General features: G+C 43.9%; 1 protein-coding gene across 27 annotated transcripts in view; it reads right to left on the bottom strand.

Annotated features, from left to right (window-relative positions):
• The window catches only part of CLASP1 (cytoplasmic linker associated protein 1), a 246,053-nt gene that overhangs the window by 12,899 nt on the left and 205,624 nt on the right, over positions 1–27,530 (bottom strand). For 11 of the 27 annotated variants that reach the window (XM_032250581.1, XM_032250582.1, XM_032250585.1 and 8 more), the window contains 6 exons: positions 25,107–25,223; positions 20,394–20,544; positions 16,962–17,205; positions 15,299–15,388; positions 14,508–14,698; positions 12,629–12,757 (listed from right to left, as the gene is read on the bottom strand). In XM_032250581.1, coding sequence (XP_032106472.1) covers positions 12,629–12,757; positions 14,508–14,698; positions 15,299–15,388; positions 16,962–17,205; positions 20,394–20,544; positions 25,107–25,223 — 922 coding nt within the window. The remainder of the gene's footprint in view (positions 1–12,628; positions 12,758–14,507; positions 14,699–15,298; positions 15,389–16,961; positions 17,206–20,393; positions 20,545–25,106; positions 25,224–27,530) is intronic. The other 16 variants (XM_032250595.1, XM_032250597.1, XM_032250601.1 and 13 more) reach the window with 3 other exon arrangements.

The following is a 27,530-nucleotide window of genomic DNA, read 5'->3' as shown; positions in this document are numbered from 1 at the left end:
CTCATCACTACAATACACCTGGAAGAAAGTGCACCAAGGGTTAATGCTCTTTCTCTCAGGGTGGTGAGATTGTGGATAACTTTATTTTCCTCTTCATACTTTTTAGATAGAAAAATTGCAATGAACATTAGGTTGGTGCAAAAGTAGTTGCGGTTTTTACCATTACAATATAACCTTTGTAGCAAGGAAAATATATTCCAGAAAATCAACCTGAGCTGTTTGAGGCCAGGGAAAGCTGGCAGCCCAGCCCTGGCTCAGGGTGGAAGGTGGCAGGGTGGTGCACCTGAGCAGGCTACACCTTGTTCGTCTTCCTGAAGGGAACCCCACCCCAGCATACGGGAGGTGCTCTGCGGCGAAGCCAGAACAGTCATCATGACTATTCCTCCTGAGCTCCCACCATCTCCATGAAACCCTTCTGCTGAACTACAAAACTCACTGTCCCTCAGGTGTGGCTGACACACGTGCCCCAGCCCCTCCCCGGGCCTCCCTATCAGACTGGTGACACTTTCCCCCAACTTCTGTTCTGTCTGTGACACTCATATGGCACCATATGCAGATGGCTTTGTATTTTTGGTGTTATTTCCGTGCATGTTTCTACTTATCAAACAGCCAGGAGCTGGAATGTTTCCGTTATACCTAAGCACCCAGGAAGCTGGGCATTTACCAGGAGTTTAGTGCTTACTGATGGACAGAATTCATTCTCCTGTCTGAGAATATGTCCCACTTAAAGAGGTCCTACCTCCCTCAATTCTTTCTTGTTGGAGGCCTTTTGTACTTTCTCCGGGAGGACTTGCTAAGTCCTTACAGCACTGAGGAAAGACCAGGATTCTCATGAAATAAGGTCACCACATCCATCACCACGTAGCCAGCACCCTAGAGTGGCCACAATGCAGCCACCTGGCTGGGATTATGTATGAATCCGCGATGCAGGCCCGGATCAGGATGGCTTAAGGGTAACTACTGGGTACAGGTCAGGGCACCTAAGATTCACCTGTACTCACTATGTATGTGAAGGTCAGGCTTAAGGACAAAGCACTGTAGAAAGGGAATTTTATTTTAAAAGTCACGTCCAACTCTCAAGCACCTCATGAGTCTTTCCTCTCATTTGTGCTCTGTGTGCACGTCTATTCACCCCGCACTGACCAGGTGCCTCCTGTGTGTCAGGGACTGAGCTCCAGCTCAGGCCACAGAGCTGAGAGGGACTGGCCATGCTCTCGTGGTTCAGGGCAGGGTGAGGGTAGTCTATGCAGAGGGACAGCGCGAGGGTGCAAGGCGCAGGAAGGAGCCAGATGGCAGAGACCTGCTGCCTGATGTACTTCCTGTGGGTGGCCAGGATTAGACAGGAGGAGGCCGGTGAAGGGCAGAAAAACAATGGATGTGTGCAGGAGGCTTCTCTGGTGTTCTGCAGGCCTTCCTCCAGCTCAGGGGCCCTCGGCCATGCACAGCCAGCCTCCCTTGCTTGCCTCATCCGGGCACCTCAGTAGCAGACCTTCCCTTGCCAGCCAAAGTGTTAACGTAGACCCAACATTTACGACATCTCACTCCATGTCACAAACATGCAGGAAGGGGACTATCTGAAGGAAGCCCACTGGGATTTCTTTTTCTTGCCAACTCAAACTCCTGCCAAAAGTAGCTTTTTCCACACAGGTCACCTGAAAGCACCCTAATGTGTACACGTGACCTTAAAGTTTTTCACCCCAACAAGGGCAGCCTCCAGAGTTAGAGGAACACTTTCTCAGCATCTGGGAGAAGTACAGGAGTACCGGATTGATCTTCGTTCAATCCTCTGGCAAAAAACTTCCTTGGTCTCGGCTTCCATTTTTTAATCAAAACTCCTAAAATGAGGATTTTAAGGCATCTACTTTCACAGTTATCTGAATTAAGAGACAGAAGACGTAAACCAGCTTGGTATATTTTAGCTATACAACACACGATGGCTAAGCCAGAGACGGAGGCTCACACCTGTAACCCCAGCTACTTGGAAGGCTGTGCTAGGTGGATCACTTGAGCCCAGGAATTTGAGACCAGCCTGGGCAACATGGAGAAAACCCATCTCAAACAAAAGCAAAAGCAACAAACAAAACAAAACACAAACTAGGTGTTGGTGGAGGACTGACACCAGAGTGGAGCTCAGCAGCAGAGGTGCCACCAGAAGGCACAGCAGCTGAGCCGGGAGCTCCCGAGTTGCTGGAGGTAGGGGGGAGGGGGGCAGAGCTCTGTGACCCTGAGACTCCACAGAGGACCAGTCACCACACTGAATGTTCTAAGAATGGGTAATACTGGTAAGCCAGCTCCTTCCCTGAGGTCCAGTGCCAACATCACGATGAGTCTTTCCTCTCCAATGACCTCTAAGATGCCCAAGTTTCCTCAGGAAGGCCTGGCTCCTTCCTGCCTGCGTGGTCCTTCCTCTCCCTTCCAACACCCTGCCCAGCCATGTCTCTATGCCCCTGGCCAAGTTATCCTGAGAACTCACTCACCTCAACACAGCTCCCAGGAAGCCTCATCATGTGTACGCTTTATCACTGCAGGTAAATAGTTTGCTGAAATTGTCTCTCCCACTAGACTAAAAGTTCCTTGAAAGCAAGATCCTATCTCAGCCATCTTTTTATCTCCATGCCCGGCACAGGATCCAGTATACATACACCAGGTGTTCAATAAATAGCATCCAGTATACATACACCAGGCGCTCAATAAATAGCTGTTGAATTAATTTCCCCATAGCACGTACATGCATGCACTCTAGAGCGCGCGTGCGTGCGCGCGCGCACACGCACACGCGCACACGCACACGCACACACACACACACACACACACACACGGTCTTGCTCTGTTGCCCAGGCTGGAGTGCAATGATGTGATGGTGTGATCATGGCTCACTGCAGCCTCAACCTCCCGGGCTCAAGAGATCCTCCTACCTTAGCTTCCCAAGTAGGTGGGATTATAGGCACATGTAATACTGCAAGATTTTTGTAGGGGTCTCACTATGTGAGATGGCGTCTTGCTATATTACCCAAGCTGGTCTCAAATGATCTGCCCACGTCAGCCCTCCAAAATGCTGGGATTACAGGCATGAGCCACACACCCAGCCCAATGTACATATTTTTAACGTTCATGACTCACAAAGTCACATCTGGAGCATGCCACATTGACATGGATTTACACTTTTCCTAAGAAGCTAGCATAGAAAACCAGGAGCAAGGCAGGGTATCTACAAATGATCAACTTGGACTGTGGAAAAATCAACTATACAAGACCCAGAGAGTCCCATTCCAGGCAACACCCTGGAAAAGCAACAGACTAGTTCTTTGGAAAAAGAGACTTCAGCTCAGGTTTTTCCTGTTGCCAGTTGTCTGAGGAGGACTGGCACTGTTTCTTGGAAGAGTTCCGTCAGGGTAACGGGTTACCTCAGATGGGGTGCTCTTCTTCCCGAGGGCTTCTCTGAGTCTGTGTGTGTTTGGGAAAGCTAAGCACGTGATGCACACGTATGTGGCTGAGTTACACACAGCTGAGTGGATGGTGAAAAGTGTAAGGTGACAGTTCCTCTCTTTTCTAATCCGGCCCAGCAATGAAACCATGCTCAGAAACTGCTGGCTTTCTACTGTAAGAAATCACTGCCCAAGTATCTTTTTTTTTTTTTTTTTTAACTTTCCTTTTATTTTTCTCCCTGTGGTATTTCAGGAAAAAAATAAAGTTCATTTAATATTCCGTATTATTGCCTTAGAATAAAGTCTCATAAGTGGAATGATGGAGTCAGAGTTTAAACTTTTTTTTTTTTTTCCTGAGACGGAGTTTCGCTCTTGTTACCCAGGCTGGAGTGCAATGGCGTGACCTCGGCTCACCGCAACCTCCACCTCCTGGGTTCAAGCAATTCTCTTGCCTCAGCCTCCTGAGTAGCTGGGACTATAGGCACGTACCACCATGCCCAGCTAATTTTTGTATTTTTAGTAGAGACAGGGTTTTACCATGTTGACCAGGATGGTCTCGATCTCTTGACCTTGTGATCCACCCGCCTCGGCCTCCCAAAGTGCTGGGACTATAGGCGTGAGCCACCGCGCCCGGCCACTGCCCAAGTATCACAACACCTTCCCTGAGAGCTTAGGAACTTTTAGGACTTTGTTCTTAAACCTGGGGGAAGAAATAAAAGGTCAGAAAACACTGGATGATTCTGTATCAAAGTTAGAAAACACTGGTGCACAGGAGTCGATGTCTGAGATCCCCCAGAAGGTGAGAGGCAGCTCAGTGGGTGGAAAGAACACGGCTTTGGAGACAGAATTCAAGAGTCGACAGCGTCGCTTTCCAGGTTCAACAGGAGCAAGCTAAGGCCTCCTGGCACTCTTCAGGGTTGCAACAAGGATTGGTGAGACAAGGCAATCAATTGCCGGGTTCATGGTGAGAACTCTCAGTTTTCCTTCTCTACTCCCCATCTCCCGCACTCTACTGCCACTCAGGTTAAAGTTAATTATCCTATGGTGAGCTTCTGGGAAAAAAGGCTGTTTCAGATCTGCTGAGCTAAAGCCCAAATCCAAGGACACCTTCATCTTATAAAATCCAGGAATTCTAGACGTGGCCTGCATGAAGCATTTGGTCAAATGTATCTATTATTTATTTTGAGAGAGTCCTGCTCTGTCGCCCAGGCTGGAATGCAGGGGCGTGATCTTGGTGGAAGCTTCCTGGGTTCAAGCAATTCTCATGCCTCAGTCTCTTGAGTAGCTGGGACTATGGGTGCATACCAACACGCCTGGCTAATTTTTTTGTATTTTTAGTAGAGATGGGGTTTCACCATGTTGGCCAGGCTGGTCTCAAACTCCTGACCTCAACTGATCTGCCTGCCTCAGCCTCCCAAAGTGCTGGGATTACAGGTGTGAGCCACTGCGCCTGGGAGATCAAATGTATTTAACATGAATGAAGGCTTTGGTTCTAAAATGTCAGAAGCTGCACATTAAGACAGGTAGTTTGAGGTCCTCTTTTTCACTGGGGTTAGAGAAAGTTTCCCAAGACAGACACTGGTTTTGGCAAGGCAGGTAGGTGTTCTCAACTTCCTTCTATATGCCAAACTCCTGACTTTGGCGAACTGCCTGAATCAGGGTGAACTTTAGGTTTTGTCCCTGTGTTCTATGTAACACAAGAAGCAAAGATTATAAATGTAAGCAAACAGACAGCGAAAGTCAACACAGGCAGCAGAAACAAAGGAAGACAATACTACTTAGTACATAAGGTGGCCAGAAGTGGCAAAGATTTAGAAAGGGGTGAGGGAATATTCAAAGAGGACAGGATCAAGAAGACTTCTGGGTTACAATCTGCCTTGAAGTCATCAAAAACGGTTCCAATTCTGCTACAATCTCATTAGAAACAGAGGACTCCTTCCCCTTTCAAAGTTAGTGAAATAATAGTGTCTAGCTAAGAAAAGCATAATTTTCACATCTAGGTTTTTAAAAATGGGATCATTACTCTGAATACTGATGAACATTTGCCTAAAGGTTTCTTTCTTTTAGCATATAAAGTTTTCAAAATTTCGACTGTATGTTTTAGGTTCACAAGGTTTGATCTGGCTCTGTCACAATACACCAGAAGAACTGGTTGAGTTAAGAAAAAAAAAAAAAAAAGCAAAGGTCCAGGAACAACGATGACTGGAATCAAAGAACTCTTCACAGTAGTGTCCTGAGCTTAGCGCCCGAATCGTGTGGAAGCTAAGGAAGATGTTAGCGCCACCTTCTGGGAGAGGCCAGAAAGACCTTATAAAAATTGGATTGACCCTGAATCCACCAAGTATATTAGGGAAAAACAACCAATGCTGCAGGTAAGTGCCAGCCTGGTCTTGAACCTGGGATGAGAGTCCTCATTTAGCTAGGCTCAGTACCAGAGGGAGGAGAGAAGGAAAGTTTCAGGCTGGAAGTCTGGAGACTTGAGTTTTTGCTCTGGTTCTGGCATCAACTAGCCAAGTGAGCTTGAGGTAAATTTCTTCACTTTCTATGCTTCAGTTTTCCTCATCAGTAAAATGAAAGAGAGAACCTGAATCAATTATTTTAAAAGAATTTCAAATTAAAAAATCTTACCATTCAGGTCTACCTGATGAGTATTTTCCCCTGAAAAATGTGCATGCACAAAATTCCAGGGAGCTCTGAAGATCCTGAGGAGTAGTGTCTCTGTGAAATGACCTCTAACAAGACAGTCATCACATTCCTGCCTGGAAAAGTAGATTCAGGGCAACACGATGTATATCTTCAAATGTGGTCAGGCTCTTAGGTGGGAGATTTATTCTGTTCTACTCTAAGGGGTAGAATTAGGGCCAACAGGGGCAAATGATGATGAGAAGGAGTCAGCAGAGGGGCTGGGAGCCCAGGAGGTGGTGTGTTCTGCTGTCCTGGAGATGCTGCAGAGGCTGGGCTGGCCTCTCAGGAGGTGCTCAGCATCAGATGGGAAGTTGGACAGCACATATAAGGCCCCTCTTCTGCATTCTAATTCCGGTATCCATCTCTAAAAACCCATGGCATTTCCTAGCCTAATGCTGACAATGTACCGGCTACCCCAGCACAAATATGAATGAATTCCAAACAAAGCAGTAGCCAAAACATACAAGTCGTATTTCTGACTGGTGTTTTAGAGTTTACTCAATTGCATGTAACAGCCTCTTAGGTGTATTTAGAGAAATGCAGTTATAACTGTTTTATGTAGAATTTTAAAAACTTGACAACGATTCTATTCAAAATTAGTCTACTTTCTTCAATGGAAGAGTATAAAAAGGATACTATCTTCAGTTTTCAACAATGTCAACCACCTTACGTCACTTGACTTTAATGTTGGCCTCTCAGGGAAGGGTATAAAGCACCTGCCCTCCACCTCCTACACCACATACAAGTGCTTTAAATATCCAGAGAGCGTCTGTGACTTGTCCACAATCACAGCCCGTGAGTTGGCAAAAGCAGCATGTGAACCCAGGCCTTCAACCCCTGAATGTGAAGGTTTTAAGATTAAGCAATGACTTTTTCTGAAGTTATAAGAGCTAAAGGGCAGGAGTCACATCTGGCTCCTACGAGGGTTGGTTTATCACCGAGGCGGAACTACTCCCCCACCCGCTGAACAACATCAGGAGCAGCCACCGCCACAGCTGCCACTCAGAACTAGACACCATGCCTGGCACTTTACAGGCCCATGAGGTGGGCTATCGTTCTTCATTCAACACGGCAGAACATGAGGGCTCAGAAAATGGTAAGTCTCCTGCCATCTTGGCTCAGCAGGGTTCAACCCAGGAGTGTCTTCCAAGCCCATGCTTTCTCCCTTGGCCACGTTGCCTTGGCTCCTAGCTAGAGTTCTCTCCCTATCTGCTCCTTCTCAGCCCATCTTAGGTTCTAACTCCCTAAGAAACTCTTCCTTAACTATTCTAGCCCACTTCTGAACTCCTGGTGTACTTCACTTTGAACGACACATGACTCTTTGCTTTAATCTCAACTAAACTATAAAGCTCTTGAAGACTACAGTACACCACTACCCATCAATAATAAAACATCTATTAGAGTTCGTAATATCCGTGTGACTGCTGGCTCAGTAACTTGAAATCTCTTGACGAAGCTATATAGGTTTTGGTTTTGTCTTTTTATTAAAAAGCAAAAGCCTACAAAGGAAATGAGGCTTCTGGTCATATCCTAAGGTTGGGCTCAGGGAAAAGTGAAAATTTAGAATTTGAGGATTCAGGTTACTCAACAGCAACTTGTATTATCATGAGGCTGGACGAAACACAGATAGTGATCTAGCCCACTTGCTAGGATAAGAGATAAGGAAAAACCAAGGTACAGAGGGGTAAAGGCATTTCTCCAGAGTTCATGCAGTATATTATTTCCCAGTGCCCACTGATACAAATGACTGCTGCCCTGAGGGGCATCTAAGGGCCTTTCCTGGGTCTGGCTGAGATGAAGTCAGCTAGTGATTCTAATTGGTATTTGATAATACCCCTTCTCTGGCACATCGGTGCTTCTCTCTGGCTACAGCATTTGTCTAAAGGACTGCATCAGACACCATGCTGGCTGGGTGAATCAGAAACCAGACAAGTTCCCAGGAAGTTCTCTTTTCTTTTATAAATAACTTTGGCCTGATTTTGCCATTTTAATTCTTTAAAGTCACAAAATAAAAAGTTAACTAGAAATGGTTTAGAAATAAAACCCCTGTACATATAATAACTGGTGCCAAACTTCCTAAAACAAGCCAAACTACTTGAAGCGGGATTCTGGTGCCTTAAACACCACGACCTTTGGTGATCCAGCATAGTGACACGAATGATGCTAGTATTTTCCTCTTTTAATAGACAAATGTAACCAAACATTCACTAATGTGGCAAAGTTCAGAATAAGCTATGTCTAATGATCAGAAAGCCTCAATTACAGAATATCTTCAAAAAACAGAGTTGGTGCTTCTTTCAAGTTTAAATTAAAAAAAAATAAAAAAAATAAAGATAACAAAAATTTTAAAAAATGAAAAAGATAACAAAAATAAAAAAATAAAAAAGAAAGAAAAAAGAAAAAAAGTTTAAATAAAAGATTTACCGTGAACTTCAACATTATGGGTACTATATGCATATCATGGTAACTGGCAGCAGCAAATATTCTCGCATTAAATGTGGATAAAATGATTTATAATTACTACATCAACTGTTTCCTGAGAAATGGGCACTTCTGAAATGAATAAGGACATCTAAGAACAGTTTTATGTAGCAATATGAGTATAGCATATGACAATTTTAAAAGTGTATTTCTATATCATAATATCTTTCATTCTCACAACAGAACTGCTTATCCAGAGTTATACTGAGATAATGAAACTCAGAATGGCTGGAGAACAGTGGACGCAGGACTAAAAACCAGGTTTTCTGCTTCAAGATTCGTATCTCACACTGACCCCAGAATCTCTTCGTATCAATTCCCTTATTTAATCCTCTCTTCCCAATCACCAAAGGAGAGGTTCTGTACCAGCTCTAACAAACAGATTACAAATTCTAAAATAAAAAGTTCAAATTAATGGAGTTCTCTTGGAAACAGAAAAACGGGCTCAACATTTTAAAAGGTCCCTCTCAAGGCTTAGCCCTCTGAAGTAGTTGCTAAATGCTAACACGACTGCAAACCACAGAAACTTCATTAATGACGCACTGAAACTCAACAGCAAAATTTGTTTACTAAAAAGATAAAAAAGAAGTCAGATAATGAAAGAGATTTATTCAAATAAGGACTATGAAAACATGTCTAAGCTCAGAAACATCAACTTTTAAAATAAAAACTAAATTGCTATCCAAATCCTCTATCCATCTTGCTTACTACAGAGCATGTATATTAGCTTTGGATGAATGGAGTCTGAGACAGATTTGGCACTTGGTACATTTTCAGGGTGTAAGAAACACATTCTGCATATACAGCTCCTTTTAAAAGAAACTGAGAAGGCAGATGCTTGCTTATATGATGAGAAAACGTGCCATCAGCCCTACCTCGTCCAGTTTCCCTAATAGCTTTTGTGACAAATTTCAGTTTACAGAAATTGTATTTCAAGAAGCTGTCCTTCCTTGCTGCAGTCACGTAGTCAGAGTCATAGTGCACATGCTGGTGTGGGAACATCACGCTGGCAGAGGGAGGGCAGCTGGTGCCAATGTCTCTAAAAGCAGCCCCATGTTAACCTGCCAGGTCTCATGTTCTTCATCTCCTGTGGAAGCCCAGGTTTCGTCTGGAACAGAAAACCAACTAGCTTCTTATTGAGAAGGAAGTTCCAAGAAAGCTCACTCTGGAATGAACATACTTTGGAAGTATTAATAAGACAGGAAAATAGATTATGTCTTTGTATGAGTAAAAAGTAAGTCTAGATATGTTTCAGATCCTTTTCAATAAATGTTTGGAGTCATAAGAACTGAATGAAATGATGAGAAAATGGAGGGACTAGAGAACTGTTACGTGTGTTATTAATATGCCAACAAGATGCCCACAGTACAAACTTTATATGCATCTAAGCCTTCTGCCCTAAAAAACAGCAAGACGGAATGGAAAAAGATTGGTTAAAATAAGAGGAAGGTAAGAAGAACTTCAAGGAAAAAGGAAAAAAAAGGAAGGAAAAAGAAAAACCCAACCCCAAACCTAAGCATGCAGGTGCCTGAGTTATTACAGTAGCTCCTGGCAAAGTGACAGAGTGAAGTTTTATAAGGAAACTCCAAGGGCAATGAGTCAAGGTGAGTCAAAGTATGCAAAGCAGGAAGGCCTGCCAGTGCAGGCACTGTTCCCAAACACATCTCCTCCCCGGCTCAACCTCGAGTCAGCAACAGCAGCACAGGGACCCTTGGAGCCGAGCGCGGCTAAGTTTATTTTAAGCAGGATATATTTTCTGCTCTTTTCCCGTGGGCAATTTAAAAGGCCTCATACCTGAGAATTTTCTCTCCTAAATTTCCAATTTTGCAGGAAGAAAAAGATCTCCCAAGAAAACAGTAAATAGTAAATCAATTACTTAATTTTGTTCACTTACACTTCTTAGGACTCACTTTAAAGACAGGTATCTTCCAACTGCAGAGTCAGAGAGTGCATGCCAAGACACCAGGGACAGCTTGGCATTTCATTTAAATGCCAAGTCCAAATATGTACTGCCTCATGAAAACAACTGATATCATCTCTATGTAAAAGAACATCAGGCCAGGTACGGTGGCTCATGCCTGTAGTCCCAGCTACTCAGGAGGACTGCTTGAGCCTGGGAGGTGGAGGTTACAGTGAGCACACGTTGTACCACTGCACTCCAGCCTGGGTGACAGAACGAGACCCTGTCTCAAAAACAGAGCAAAATGAAACAAAATAAAAAGAACACCATTTTAATTTCACTTTTTTGATCATGTATTCTCATTAAGGAGAAGCAATTATGGTTTTAAAAAGTTAGCACAAGCCAGTGGCCCCTTAAAGGAGACAGAAAACCTAGCTAGTATCTCAGTTCTGCCATTAGTAACTGCTGTGCACACAGTTCCTCCAGGACAAGCTTGTCCAACCTGTGGCCCAGGATGGTTTTGAATGCAGCCCAACACAAATTCATAAACTTTCTTAAAACATTATGAAAATTTTTTGTAATTTTTTTAGGCCCATCAGCTATCATTAGTGCATTTTACGTGTGGCCTAGGACAATTCTTCCAGGATGGCCCAGGGGAGCCAAAAGACTGGACATCCCTACTCCAGGACCTTCCTTCCCCACTTGGGAATCACTATGTTGATCATGCTAGCTCAGCTGGTCTTCACGTTTTTTAAATGAGTTATTATAAATGAAAAGTGCTTTGTTCAAATATGAGTGATTATCACCATCATGCAACCAAGCTAGGTTTCGGAAACCCAGTTATTATAGTCTGAAAACACACCCATCCCCTGTGTACTGTGTGCTGTTTTCTTGGACTAGCAGGTGGAGAGACCCAGTCTGAGGACAAGACCCTTGCCCTTGCTGAGCTACAACTGTGGTAGAGGTTTGAAGAGGTCAAATCGGTCCCTGCTCAAGCAGCCACACAAATGCCAAATAGAACTATGATCTAGGGTCTGACTCTTAATGTAGATGGAAGAGCTGCATTAATTATAACTCCCTTAATTCATGAGTGTGCTCACACGAGAGTCACACATGAGCCAAGAGCTCAAAACTGAGCAAGTAGCTACGTCTTACTGGGGTGCAGCCCATTACCTGGCAAGCTAAGTTTTCTGACGTTCTAATACATGATTTTGTTTCCCACAGTTCCTTTTACTGAAGGATGTCACTGAAATCATTTGTATCAGGACAGCTCCAGCTACCTCCCGACTCTCTGCAGGCTTCCAGCTACTTGAAAGCCTGGTGAGGTACAGGGGCTGGACAATCCAACAAGTAACAGGCTGAGCTTTTGCTGAGTGCGCACCCTCTGTGGCATGTCTGTAGGACACAGACACGTCCTGCTGCTCTCCACCAGGCAGCTGAGGTGCCAATGCGAGGAACTGCAGGGATGGCCTGCTAGCACTTTAAATATTCAAAAGTGAGGGGAAGAGGCACGGCAGAGCTGCCTGTACTCGGTCTCATCTTGCAGAGAGAAGCACACTGAAAAGCCGGGAGGGGGGAAGGTCAGTACAGCAGCGTGCTACCCACTGTTGGCAGGCGTGGGGCTGGAACCATCCCTGGCCATCTCATTTAATTCTCATGAGAAACTTTGTGGAAACATTCATTCCTATTTTACACACAAGGAAATGGGAGGCTCAGTAGGTGAAACGACTAGGCCACAGACCTGGAGCAAGGAGGCGCTGGTTCTGGGACTTGCATGTCAAAGCTGATCTCCACCTCCCACAGCAGACTACCAGAGGCCAAATGCCAGAAAGCAGCAGCAGACCCTCCCCTTTCACAAAGGCAGCAGGAAGCCGGGACATGGAACACATCTCAGGGACAGGGCAAGCCTGTCGGACACAGTGAGGAGCTGGGAGCTGAACAAATGGCACTGGCCCGGGAAATGCACCGCTGCTCAGCAAGGCAACAGCAATCGGGACTCCACTCTGTATTATGACACGGCCGAGTTCCAAGGAAGGGGCCCTTAAGCTGTGCACTGATTCTGACTCGTCTATCTCCACATCCCAACTGCTCCCCACGACCCATCTGTTCAGCACCCCTGGCCACATGACTGACTCACCTCCTTATGGGAGTCTTTGTGGGCTTCCAGAGTCTTCATAATTGTCAGCTCAGCGTAGTTTTTAAATCTTGCTGGTTGATTTCTCAGAATTTCCCTCAAAACTCTCAACGCCAGTGCTCGAATTGAATGCTGGAGTACAAGGGGAAAGGAAGACATCACCAAATGCCACACAGCACTTTCACACATGGCAGTCAACAGGGCCGGCAAGGCCAAGACCCAGTTCTGGGTTCCCTGGAACCCTGCAGAACCCTCTACACAGATCACAGTGATCAGCTCCATGAAGGCAGGCACTGTGCCTTAGGGTGACATTCCCAGGATTTAGCACCTGACAGGCACTGAAAAAAGCTTGAACAAGCCATACACTCTCGAGATCAAATGAGGATGCGACACCTAAGTTCATTATCGGTTTTCTGGGGATTTCCAGATTTCCTGAGGCTTCAGCCTACAAATTATCCTTCTGTAAAATGTAGGAAAGAATGTGTACAAAGCACTTGGATGTTTCATCAACACAGCCTGTAAGACTGTGAACTCCCTAAGGACAGCGGAAGGCCTGTCGTTATTCTGACCTTCCATGTGATGAGATCACTGGGTGTGTGTACATGCCTCGAGTTGGTTAAGGCCAGAGTCATGCATCTGGAGGAAAGCCATTCCAAACAGACTCCTAATCTCAATAAAAAAGAATGGCGTTTACACCAAACAGAGCCAGAAAGTACATCCTGATTCTTTGTCACTCATCTGTACAATTCACACACTAACACACTATTTACCTGTCCTCTATATGACATCACTTTATCTCCCAACAGAGCCGACAAGGCATAACTGCCTTACGAGCCAATACTTTGTCTTTTTTTTTTTTTTAAAGTAAAACAGTTTACTTATTACCATTCTTCTATCTTTACTTATCCCTAAACCAAACCATTAATCCGAAGCATCAGAAAGCTATCTGAGTCACCATGGCATGGCGTGCAGCAGCCTTCCTGTCACTTGGCTGCCATGCAAGTCCCCTCTAGTTTGCCCTGGGCATGGTCTGTCACCTCCTGGCAATCCTCCCCATCTCTGTCTTCCAGCTCCTCACCACAGCACTCTCTTTTCATTTCTGCCGGCCTACACAAAGCCAGTGTGGGCAGATAAGGTTTTTGTTGTAGAGGTTTAATTCTGGCAATTCCCAGCATCTATCCTATCTCCATATAAGGCACCAGCTCCAAAGGTAAGAGAACGCAGGACATCGACTAGATGACTCCTCCTTTTAAGAGTTCTCAATGTGCCACATGCAAATCACAGATCAGACCAAGCATGTCACAAATACCTAGTTTGTCACATTCAAATGTCCCAGCATGACGAAGCTTTTTTTATTTTAAAATTAATAATACAAAAGTAAGAATCATACTTCTAGAAACTGTCACTTGATTGATTAAAATTATTGGAACTGAGAACATATGTAAGGGGGAACCAAGATGGAATTTCATGGAATGTAGCATTTAATTGGGTCTTTAAAAAAATGAAACTTTTTCTCAATTACACATGAAACAAAAATGAAACTCACACACAAAAAAAGTGCATCCTAAAAGACCACATTCTATGTTAATGAAGTTTTAAGAAATTCTGTGTTAAAGCAACTAGATGCAGGAATGAAGTTTCCTCAACTACCATAAACCCAGCTGCAGGCTACGCACATATGCCAAGCAGCACCTTGTTGCTGATAAAAACACTACCTTACTAAACGTGCTCAGAAAATATGTGAAAAATGAATAAATACATGTTTTGATGTAAACAGTAAGCACAACCCGGAAAGTAAAGATGGAGCCAACCCCAGTGAGAAAAGGACATTGTGACCCCATTACATGGAAAGGGGCAAGCTAAGGCCAAACCAGCATCTCACGTCTTTGTCTCCAAGGGTCTCCAGCAGCAGGAGCAGAATGGTCTTGAAGTGCTCCTCCCAGACGCCAAGGCTGTCTTCCCGTGTGATTTTGAGCAACTCCAGCAGGGCTCCTTTCCGTTCCTCCACCCGCTCGTTGTGGTTGGACAGCTCTTTCAGAAGGTCAGCCACCAGGTCAGAATGGTCAATGGGCACTGGTGAGACACACCAGACATACATTACCTTGTGAGGAAATAGCTGGCACAGGGGCTCCCTCAGTGGTGCCCAGCGATCCTTCTCTTCCCGCCTCATCTCCCAGAGGTAACACCTCCTTCACCGTTCCCCTCCCGCCCTCCACCCTGCTTCGCTGTCCAGCCTCAGCCTACACACCCTCAGCCAACCTTCTCACCAAGTTCACTGTGAAAGCAGAGGTGCGAGACCAGCTGTCCAGCACCAACAGTCAATGTCTTCGCCCTTCCTTGCTATCTTTTTCCTTCTACTTCAGACAAGAGCAATGCCTGTATCTGCCAAAGGAGGGCCTCAACCCTCTTATTTTCCAAAACTCTCTCCCACTGCCACGGTCCTGAGTCAGCCCCACCACTGGACAGCCTCTTACCAGGGTCCAATCCACTCCCGTACACACATTCTCCTCAAGGCCTCCTCACCATCACATCTGATTATCATCCATTCCCTTCTGAAATGTCTACAGCTTAGGAACCAGCATGGTGAACAAATACCAATCAAGGTGTTTGGACTACTGGTGGACTATCTATGCGGAGAGTAAAAACTGGCCCAAGATGACTCAACATAGTTACCTGTAGGGCTGTGAACACGGTTTCTATGGCAGAAAGGCACATCCTTTCTCCTCCATGTTCTTTTAAGAAACCTCAACTCTGAATATTCAACTTTAAATAGAGAGGATGGAAAAACAAACAAATCAGACAAGTTATTAGGAACTACTTAAATGTGTATTTGCATATTTCTTTAATTTCTAAGATTGGGTAGCAAACACACAAGAAGGTCTGAAATGGTAAAGAACTCTGTCATTTCCTCCTGCCTTTTTCCTTAAGTCTTTTAGCACACAGTTGGTGAATAACCAACACTGTCATTTCTACTTTAATCGAGATCTATAAAGGAGAAGGTAAATAATTCTATAAGCAATGAAAACAAATAGTCCACTTCTCCCAGGAAGTGCCGGTCATTACAAACACTATCCCCTATTAGCTTACTGCCCAGTAAACAGATGTGTGGGCAGAGTTTGAGATACTACCCTCCAGCATATAAGCAATTAACAGCCAAGTGATTAGGCTTTTTATCCCTACAGCCATTTCCGCTTTCAGACAGTTAGAGAACTTCTCTCCTAGCTTAGCATTCCCCTACTGTCTGATCCTTGCAAAGATCAGCTTTCTTTTCTTTGTGCCCCCATTGGCTCTGGCATCTGCCTCCACCACAGGCAGTCTCTGGTACTAGTGTGACCACTATCAGTCTGCTCCCCTGACAGACCTTGAGCTCTCTGCGGCCACAGACCATGTCTCATTTACCTCGGTCCTTGGCAACCCATACACTTCATGACATACAATAGGCCCTCAGTGAATGTTAACTATTTAGAATTCTAATGTAGGTTCTAATTATTCATCCAAACTTGAGAAATAAAATAGGCTTCAAAACAATTTTTTAAAAGTACTATCAAATTGAAATAACTAAATCATGTAACATGAAAGGTGAAAAAAAGACAAAAATACCATTGTACCATGTACAAAAATATATATTCATCATTCACTGGTTTATTCAGTAATAGACACTGGTCTTAACATAGGAGCCAGAAAGAAAGCAGACTAGCTCTGCTTCTGCTCCATAATTCCTATGTTATATGCTTATGTTACATTTTGGGAAAATCCTTCTGACCCAACATGTAGCTTGGCACCACACATGATAATCCATGTGCTCAGTGTATGTCAGACCCCTGCCTCCCAAATGTAGCATGGAGGTCAGCACAGCTCCAGGGAGAGCTGGTTGCAAAGCCGATGTGAGAGGAGAGGGAAGCCTTGGAGCAGTGCTTCAGGATCTCACTCCACAGCTCAGGAGCTGGGACGTGCAGGCCCAAGGCCTTCACGAAGGCTGAGCCCATGCTCGCCATCCTGTTTGCTCCTCCGCCCTTTGACTGCCTGTGTCCTGGGTCCTGCAGCAAAGCTTCCCTGAAGGTAGAGGTAGCCTTTCCTCATGCACAGCTGTTCATATCACGTGTGACTGGTTATTTCCTCACTGCCCCGTGACCTGTGCTCTTGTTCATTGTCATGTCCCCCGTGCCCAAGCACAAGGTAGAGATGCAGTAAGTAGTGCTTGAACAAATGACTAAGCAGGAAGAACAGACCCAGTGTCTCCATTTACATCTGACCAGTGGGCCTGGTGCTGGCCAGACAGGAGGGAGCACATGGGAAGCACTCCTGGATGGGGACAGTTAAGCAAAGAGACACCAACCATCTCGAAGCTGCTCCATGTCATCATCGAACACAGCCTCCTTCAGGGCGGTCTTGTCGTAGGTGTTGATGGCATCTGAGTAGGGGTACGGGCTGTACTCTCGCGCCCGCGGCCCCGGGAAGGCACGCGGAGGCTGGGTGTTGAGTAGCGAGGTCTTGTTATCCAGAGCTGTCCGGCCTCCTTCTACCTCGCTGCCCCCCCGGCCCTCGGTGGCAGGAGAGGCAGCGCCCCCATCGCGGGACACCTGGAGCACAGCACACTGTCAGTTCCCTTCTAGGACTTGTAATGGACATTTCCTTTGAATGCTCAGAAATATTCAGAGAGCCAGAGATTTTCACTTGAAATATGTACGGCCAGTGGCAAAAAGACAGCTATTAGTATTCCAACGTAAAAACACCAAATCCATAAACTACCGTAAAAGGAACAATAGGCCTGCATTTGCATCTAGTCTTTACACTTCAAATCTGCTTTACTTTGTAAACGGGTGATTCACTTTACCAAGAGGTCTTCTGAGGGATACCATGCAACTCAGAAGGACCCTGAGAAGGAAAGGCTGCCCACTCACACCACTGCTCTCAAGGACCACACCAGCAATCGGGGCTTCTCACTGCAGCCCTGCCCCTAATTAATTCCTTGTACTATGTGTATTCCCGCCTAGTGCTGGGCCCCAACGCTTCACAATCTCCTGTGACAGAGAACCCAGCACTTCCTAGGCAGATCATTCTTCTTTCAGATATTTCTAATTCAGAGTTGTCACGCTGGATCAAAGAACAGGTCTTAAGTATTTTCCGAATTTTGGTTTTTCCCCTAGTATATTCTGAATGTTGTCTTCAACAAATTCAACCGCTGGCCCTCTAACTGGCCCCTTGCCATGGTATTGACCCCTTTGCTCTTATGGTCCTCTCCTATGGGGCAAACCACTGGTCTAACCCCTTTGCAGGTGGCACTGTAGCCCAGCAGGTGTGGGCTGGCTGCTGGCAACGTGGCCAGACTGCTTTCCTCATCCCAGACATCTGACTACCCGACAATGGTGGAAACATTCCAGGCAGCCAGAACATGTTGGTGACTCGTATGGCAACATTTTTACTTGTGCTGATGACAAGATACATTTCTCTCATTTTGTGCTAATGCATTTACACTTTTTTCCAGTTGTGGAAAAGTAGACGTAACATATTTTAATAATTTAGAATTCAGCGACATTAAATACATTCATGATGTTGTGTAACCATCACCACTATGTAAACCCCAAAACTTTCTCATCATCCTCATTAAAAACCCTGCACCCTCATCCCTCTCCCTTTTTCTGCAACCCCTGACAACCTTTATTGTACTTGTCTCTCACAATCTGCCTATGGTAGGTACCTCAGATAAGTGGAATTGCTGAACACATTCCACTGTGTGTATACACTACATTTTGTTGATCTGTTCATCTGCTGAGGGGCACTTGGGTTGCTTTCTTCTTTTGGGTCTTGTGAATAATGCTGCTATGAAACACTGGTGCACAAATATCTGTTCAAGTCCCTGCTTTCAATTCTTTTGGATTTGTATCTAATGGAGGTGCTGGGATGTGTTTGGTTTTTAACACCCACAAACAAAATCTTATATTAATTTAATTAAGATGTGAAAAGTAGTTCTTTAGAGAAGTATGAGAAGCGACTAATACAACATCCTCCCTAGGCACCACAACTAGCCACAGGTCTCCTGGATGCTGATCCTGTGCTTATCTGTCTGCCTCTCCGATGACACTGGAGCTCCCAGAAAGCCATGGTGGTGTCTGGTTCAGACTCACCATTTTTATCACATCATGAAACAAAACTATGTCCAGAATGAGCAAAAGCAAACTGAGAAAAAAGGCACTTAACATTCCTTGACAAGATAGCTGAGGGTTACTCTTTTGAAATTTTATAAAATTAATTACCTTGGACCTTTCAATACTATTTTATGGTTATTAGCAAAAACACAAAAAACAACAAAGGTGAGGATGTGGAGAAAAGGAAATTCTTATGTACTGTTGGTGAGAAAGTACATTAGTATAGCCGTTATGGAAAACAGTATAGCGGTTTCTCAAAAACCTAAAAATGGAACTACCAAACAACCAACAATTCCACTACTGGGAATTTATCCAAAGAAAAGGAAATCAGGATATCAAAGAGATGCCTACATCCTCTTGTTTATTATAGCACTGTTCACAATAGCCACGATAAGGAATCAATCCAAGTGTACATCAACAAGTGAATGTATAAAGAGAATGTGGCATATATACACAATGGAATACAATTCAGCCATAAAAAGAAATGAAAGGCTATCATTCACAGCGACACAGATGAACTGGAGGACATTATATTAAGTGAAATAGGTCAGGCACGTTAAGACCAATATCATATGTTCTCACGCATTTATGGAAACTAATAAGAGTTGAGCTCATAGAACTAGTGAGTAAAAGTGTGGTTACTAGAGACTGGGAAAGGTGGGGTTGGAAAAGAGGCTGGTTAATAGCTACAAAATTGCAGCTAGGTAAGAGAAATAAGTCCTAATGTTCTATAGCAGGAGTCCCTAACCCCCAGGCCATAGACTGGTGTTGGTCTGTAGCCTGTTAGGAACTGCGCCGCATAGCAGGAAGTGAGCAGCAGGCAAGTGAGTGAAGCTTCATCTTATTTACAGCCTCTCCCCATGGTTCACATCACTGCCTGAGCGCCACCTCCTGTCAGATCAGGGGCAGCATTAAGTTCTCACAGGAGCGTCAACTCTATTGTGAACTGTGCATGCCAGGGATCTAGGTTGTGTGTTCCTTATGAGAGTCTAATGCCTGATGATCTGTCACTGTCTCCCATTACCCCCAGACAGGACCATCTAGTTGCAGGAAAACAAGCTTAGCGCTCCCACTGGTTGTACACCATAGTGAGTTGTATAATTATTTCATTATATATTACAATGTAGTAATAATAGAAATAGAGTATACAATAAATGTATTGTGCTTAAATCATCCGCAAACCATATTCCCGTCCCCTGGCCCGGTCTGTGGAAAAATTACCTTCCACAAAAACCGGTTCCTGGTGCCAAAAAGGTTGGGGACTGCTGCTCTATAGTGCCGTGGGGTGAATACAGTTAACAACAGTTTATTGTGTAATTCCAAAACACTAGAAGAGAGAATTTTTCAATGTTCCCAACATAAAGAAATGATAAATGAGCTGACGGATGTGCTAATTACCTTGATTTGATTATTATACATTCTATACATTATCAAAATATCACTTTGTATCCCATAAATGTGTATAATTATTACATGTCAACTAAAACTAAAAGGAAAACATTATTGTAACTACAGGATAAAAATAATGATGAAGTTGAGTAATCGTGATGGTCAGTGTTCAGAAGTCTCAATATCCATAATCTAACTAATACAGAGTTATCTCTTAGTCTAGGGATACTTACAATATCACATTCCTTTTTGCCATCTCGTTTAATTGGCTCATTCAGATCTTCCTGGCTTCGAAAACTAAACTTTTCAATGGCTTCTGTAACTCCACGTAGAGAACTATAGATTTCTTCAGAGTTCAGGTTCTCTGTATCATAGTCCAGCATGCTAAAGATCAAAAATATTTATTTCTTAAAATGAGGAACATACATAGAACTGAGATATGGGTGTAAGTTACTTCCAGTAATTTATAGAGTAAGACATATTTATAGTTTTGTTTCTTGGGTGATTTGGAATGAAAAGGAGACATCTTTTATTAGAGTACCACCACTGGACAATTACACATCTTCCTTGTCAAATCTGCCAAACACATTACATCAGCACTCAATAAAAACCAGTGGGAAACAACAGTAACCACGAGAATGTAGGAACTCAAAGAGTGACACTGGTGACTGAAGGCACAAGATAATGAAAGTGGAAAAATAACTTTCTTATTTTGAAGATGAAAAAAAAAGAGTTTGGTTGTTACTGGTCTCAAATGTACAAACTTAGGAGGAATGGGCAGTTGGAAATAAAGCTAGTAGTACAAACAAATTTCAAAGGAGCAAAGTAAATGACCTCACAAGACTAGGCTATACTCCCAGGTATTCAATCCAGAAAACAAATAAAACCCTATTAAAAACAAAAACAAAAACAAAACAAGCTTAGACTCAAAGTCAGATCCACCCTACAAACAGGCCCAGAAAGTCTAACTGTCACATCATCTCATCCAGGAGCTTGCTGTGAATATCAGACTCTCCTACATGTTTCTATTTGGAGTTTTGTAATTACAGCAGGTTTTATAAAAAGTCACGTTCCTGGATGGATATCTAAAAATCCTCATAAAAGCAAGAAATATTTGTTGTTCATGGAAAAGTGTTACTGACTGCTGTCTTTATAGACACTGGGCAGAGCAAAACATGAAATGAAGTGCAAAAACCAAACAATCCTTTTTGGTGCACTGTAGTTTGCGACAAGTGCCTTTTAGATGTCTAGAAAGTGCACTGAAACAGGGAGAATCCTGAGAACAAAAACCATCCTGAGAATATAAAAGAAAAGCATGGGATGGACATATCAGCATAAAGCAAGCAAAACATGAAGCAACAGTCAACCAAGGGCAAGTTAAAAAAAAAAAATCTTAGTTTTAATGTCACTTATTTCAAGAAAGTTTCAAGAAAAGATCAGATAAGTTCATCCAATTTAACCTTCAAAAAGTCCTGAACTATACTGAGGATTGCTAAGGACACACAAAAGGAATCTTTGGCTATACATAAGTAAGCATGCGACATTGTTTAAGGACTAAAGAAAAGCAATCTTCCTGTTCTTCAAAAGAGTAATAACTGAAGAAACTAAGTATCCTTCCTAAGGGCAACACAACCAATCCTGTACATTCCTAAAGTGAGTTTCCTGTCATGTAAAAATGACGAACATTTACTAAGCACTCTTCCTTGAGTACTCTGCCTTTAAACAAAAAAAGTGTGGGCAGATGAGCAAGATAAGATTTGGAGAGCTCTCACTTGGAGTGGCCAGATCTCTACTGGCTTGATGTTGCAATGATCCAAGTGTTTTCTAGGGCTGGTGCTGGTAGGTTCTAGAGCCCAAGAGCTGACCACACTCTCCAAGATGGGTGCTATTTGTCTAGAATTGTAAATATGACCCAGATAAAATCCACCTTTCCTGATGAATGAAAGAAAATACACAACCCAACTGTATTTGGAGAGTTCACAAAAAAACATTTCAACTCAAAGATTGACTTGAGCACCAAACAAAAAGAAATGTGAACCTTGAACAGGTTTGCTGTTGAAATTCCAGGTCTATAACTGACAGGAGGTATAATAAAAAACCTGAACAGAATTTAAGATCTCAACCTCTTCTACCTTCACAAGGCTGTCTGTCAAAAAGGCAACACACCTTAGATGTGAGGAAGGCATGACCGAGGGGCCAGAGGCTCCCCTCCTCCTTCTGAGAATATCACAATACAAGGCATTTATACATCTGGCCAGTACACTTATTTTTTATATATAAAGACTGAGTATTATGACTCAAACAAAAAATATATATACAACACGTAAAAAAAAGCCTTAAAATACTTTTAATCACAACAACCAAAAATAACAGCATAGCCCATGCAAAAGAAAAAAATCCAAAAAACTGAATGATGGGATGAACAAGAGGAAGTCTGGCGGAACGTTTAAGTTTTTTAAGGGATGTCACAATATTATTTTCCATTATGTCGCTTCAGATAATGTCAGCTTTCAGATAATTCATCTCATTATTCTTAACCTGAACTTTCTTAAAAATTATTTCATTTCAGTTCACATCACTTCACTCTTACAATAGCCTCTTTTATTTTTAAAACAGGAAAATAAAGGATTCTGCCAGGTAATTTCCTTTTTCTCGCTTTCAATTAATAAACCAACTCCCACACCCAATTCAGGAGCACCATTTGCAGAACCAAGAACAATCGAAGGTGTCTTCTTTTAGACTTACTAGCTTGAGGTTTGAAGTATCTCCTTGGTATGAAGCTAAAACTGTGAGCTCCAGGTGAGAGACATAACTGTTTAACAGGAAATGGACCATGCTGCTTTCTTTGCTATCTTTATGCTGTGGCTTGATTCGTATTTTTCCAAATCAGTAACTGTTAAGTTCTCACTTATAGGAAAAAGACGTTCCCATGAAAGCCATCATCAGGGAGGGTACATAGTGTGTCCTCACAAGCAGTATATAAAGGAGCAGCACAGCAGGACAGCCTTAGAGGCTGACTGAGAAGAGACCTGGGGAAACCTCAATCTGCCATCTGCCCCATAGCCTATCTTGTTTCAGTCCTGAGACAACTCCAGGACATACTCCTAGGGTTAAAGGTCAGGCCCTGGTCACCTGTAAACACTCTGGTTAGGCTCCAGAAGGGCTCCCTTAGGGTATTTAATATTAGGGAGAATTGCTTAATCAGTCAATAGTCACTGACTTAAGGTTAGGCCATACCACCTAACATGGAAGCTGAATGCAGCCCTGGGCTTGCCCACTAAAGGATCCATGGTGTGGGTAGGGAGGAGAGCATGGGGTCAGGTCTCCAAGAAGAGAGAAACTGGAGAGAGAAGTCTGCCTTCTTTGTGATTCTGTAGGGAAAGGATACAATGCACAGAATAAGGACAGTCATTCCTTGTTATGGAATCAATAGGATTTTGGCACAGAGGAAAGAGACAGACATATAGATTCCCTCGTAACCAATAGGTTTTCTAAATGTAAAAGTCTCTAGTCAACTAACTCTGCCTCCAATGGGCAAAAGAAATTGTAAGTATTTGTTAAGCATTCTCTTTTAATGAGTTAGGTCAACATGTATTGTTGTGTATATATGTGAAAGGAGATCCTAGGAATGGGATGTGGTCTGGAGGGCAATCTTGATGGCTGGCTGGTGGAGAAGCTGAGTGTTCATGAGAGGGTGCAGGTCAACATACTGGGAGATAGTCATCTTACACTTGGAGGAACAGCTAAAAAAAGAAAGACAAAGGAGTGACCTGCTTTGTTAAAATTAAAGACAGCAGCCATCTCCTCATCTGCTTGCCCTAACCTTGTGTATCTCGAAACATTCATCGCAGGGTTCTCTGTACATTTTAGAAGTGGCTTTCAGAGGTATAACAGCTTCAAAAGGAAGATGTTGTTAACATATTTCATTTACTGCTTTTGGCTTCACTATGTAGATTATTTGTATCCCACAAAAGTCAGAATGCAAATCTGCACAAAAGCTATCTATGAAGCATTTCAAAAGTAACAGGCCATTTTTTTTTTAAACCCTTTTCCTATCACACCCTCTATCATAGAGGGTACAAAGTCATCTCACAAAGCACAATGACGGCTGTACTGCCTGGTGCTCTAACAGGTTTCTAGGGAAGAGATTATCTGATCTCCGGACCTTATAAAAAGCACCTCCAAGAGACCCGGAAACGGACGTGCAGTACTATGTGGACTGTTCTTTGTACCACAGATTTACCATCTGTCAGCATCTGAGGGAAGCCCACCCCTTCTCCAGACTCATAACATTGTTGCATAACACCAGTGTTCATGATGCCACGCTCAGCATCAACTGTGGGAGTGTGTGAGGTGACTGACAGTTCTTCTTCTTAGAGGCAGGGCATCCTCAGTGAGCTGTTAACAGTTACCCTGCCTCTTGGGGATTCCTTTCTGAATCTGTATGCTCAGACTACCCCCATATGACAGTATGTTGGGAAAGAAATCAGCTATATATAGTCAATAGCATGGCTGAGAGTGACTGGTGTGGTCTGGGAAAGAGTAGGTCTCTTTGGCTTCTCTGGGGAATGCCTTTTGCACTTGAGATGCATGCTAAGGAAACCGCTCCCACTGATGCCCACGCTGACCTCACAGCAATTCCTGAGCCCCTTCTGGTGCCTGAGCACTGCACTGTGCAGAAAGGCCCACAACAATAGGTGGTGATGAATCTGGTCAGGTTATCCAGGGTCATCTGTCTCTGTGACACAGCAGGAACTATACTTGTGAGATTTGGCAAAGATCACACACCTGCTCACACTTCTCACCAAGGCTCTACTCCTGCTAGGTGACACCAAGGAAGGGACCACACTGGAGGCAGCTTAGAGGCTTTCCCAAAGACCTGAGACGACCTTGGAAATGCAATAATATTGTGACACCTCAGACAAGTTTGACAGGTAGCTTGTTACCTGGGAGAGTAAGAGCGCCTGAGAGCCTTGTGGGAGGGAGCGGTGGGGATGGAGTTAGGCTGAGAAAAGGGAGGTGGGTGCTTCGCTAAGCCGTCGGCACTCCAACCCCATAACCGACTGCAGTGATCAGAAGAGGAAAATCAGAGAGAGAAATACAAAAGGCAAAGGGGAGGGGATGAGGAAAGCACTACATGCTAAGTGTCTTAGTCTCCTCTTTCTTTGACAAAGTTCTATTAAAATTAATCAGAGCAAAATTAGCACTTCATCATACAGAGGAAAGAACAAATTTTGTTTTACAATTTGGCCCTCGATGAGACTGCTTTATTCTTTCCCCTCCCAACCATGGAATGTGTTTACTACTTAAAATCACATGAGATTCCAAGCGTGTCTATGTGTGAGATTGTGTGTATCTGTGAGTATGAGGGGGTGTGTGTCTCTGCATGCACTGGGATGGACATAACAAGCACGATACACAAGAAAATATGGATGCTCACCTTCAGATAACTAACTCATCAGTTATTTTAGAAAGAACCAAAGAAGAATCATGGGGCCTCAATTCAAAGGGGACCAGAGGTACTCCAGCAGGAAGACTCAGAGACTGAGCTACTCTTTTCAGAGCACTCCAGCGTGGAGCAGTGTATTCTCTGAGGCTGTGATCCAGTTGGATGGCATTCAGAGACAGCACAGCTGTTTCCTTCTGAAACAACAGCAGCACCACTAGAGGGCTAGCGTGCTAAGTCTCAGCTGGCCAGCTCAGAGTACAGGGTCATAAAAACCAAATCTTTCTGCTCATATCACCTAGTATGAGAACTGAAACTTTTGGGGGAACACAAGTATTCATCCTCCCTTCACAAATGTCACTGGGTGCCTAGGCTTGCAGAGGCCCTGAAGGAAAGTTCTAACAACTGCTGCAACTTAAAACGATGGAGAAAGAGACTGGGAAAGTGGGGAGCTGGGCTAGCTGGTGATGGGGGTAAGGCCGCAGGTGAAGCCCACGGCATCAGCACCAGGCACCTACAGATCAGCCCTGCCTGCCACTGGCATGCATTGATGTCCCCACAGCAGGGGCTTCTGCATGCACAGGTATGGCCCTGCTTTATAAGGAAAGTAAGGTACTGAGATGCGAAGTCACTGTGGTACAGAGGCCTAAAGACACATTGGCCTCTGTGGGGCACACACTGGGTTGCAGGTGGGGGCATAGGAGGAATGCAGGTGACACCTCAGGCTGGGCCTCTGCTTGGGGAAGGAGCAGCAGACCCATTCACCTCGAGTGTGTGGTGGGGTCACCCTGTTAAGCGCCACTTTGATTCTATCCATACTCTGGATCCTCTGACAAGAGAATCACTAACAATTACTTCCTATTGCTAGGGACATACACGCTATTTACACAGAATCATCTGCTCTATGACATGTCTGCTGAGAACATAGAGCAGACCAGATTATTTCTGAAGCCCCTTGCAACTCTGTTTTTTATTTACCATAAAATCACGAGGTAAAATATAAATATGTCTTTCACAATGAAAGAACCTAGCACACAGATCTCTTCTCCAAATCCCAAGTAGTATTTGTGCATTAGTTGGTAATAGGTAGTTTATTCTTTCACACAGAAATGGAATGGAATATTTTACAAAAGTTTCGCCTATTACCTATAGCATCTCTACTACTACTGGGTTGATAAAAAGCGACTGCCTCACTGGTGAGATATATATATACATATATATATATGAGACAGGGTCTCGTTCTGTTGTCCAGACTGGAGTGCAGTGGCATGATGATGGCTCAATGCAGCCTCCCTGTCCTGGCTCAAGCAATCCTCCCACCTCAGCCTTCCAAGTAGCTGAGACCACAGATGTATGCCACCATGTCTGGCTAATTCTTATTCTTTGTAGAAACAGGGTGTCACTATGTTGCCCAGACTAGTCTCAAACTCCTGGGCTGAAGCAATCCCCCCATCTTGGCCTCCCAAAGTGCTGGGAGTACAGGCATCAGTCACCATGTCCTGCTACTAGTGATATTTTTTTAAAACTATCAGATTTATCATTTTAGAATGGTTTCTGATTCTCATCATGATCCAACTATAGAATTTTTGGACTAAAAAAAAGTTCATTTTGACAGTTAAAATAGACTGAAAACAGGCCAGGTGCAGTGGCTCATTGTGTTAGTAACTCCAGCACTTTTGGGAGGCAGAGGCAGGCAGATCACCTCAGGTCAGGAGTTCGAGACTCCATCTCAACTAAAAATACAAAAATTAGCCAGGTATGGTGGTGTATGCCTGTAGTCCTGGCTACCTGGGAGGCTGAGGCATGAGAATTACTTGAATCCAGGAGGCAGAGGTTGCAGTGAGCTGAGATCATGCCACTGCACTCCAGCCTGAGCAACAGAGTAAGACTTGGTCTCAAAAAAAAAAAAAAAAAAAAAAAAAAA

This window comes from Sapajus apella, unplaced genomic scaffold (assembly GCF_009761245.1).
Source record: "Sapajus apella isolate SASKATOON/1434 unplaced genomic scaffold, GSC_monkey_1.0 scaffold72, whole genome shotgun sequence".
NCBI classification, from domain to species: domain Eukaryota; kingdom Metazoa; phylum Chordata; class Mammalia; order Primates; family Cebidae; genus Sapajus; species Sapajus apella.
The sequence above is the reverse complement of the archived record's forward strand: the minus strand, read 5'-3'. Positions and strand labels throughout refer to the sequence as shown.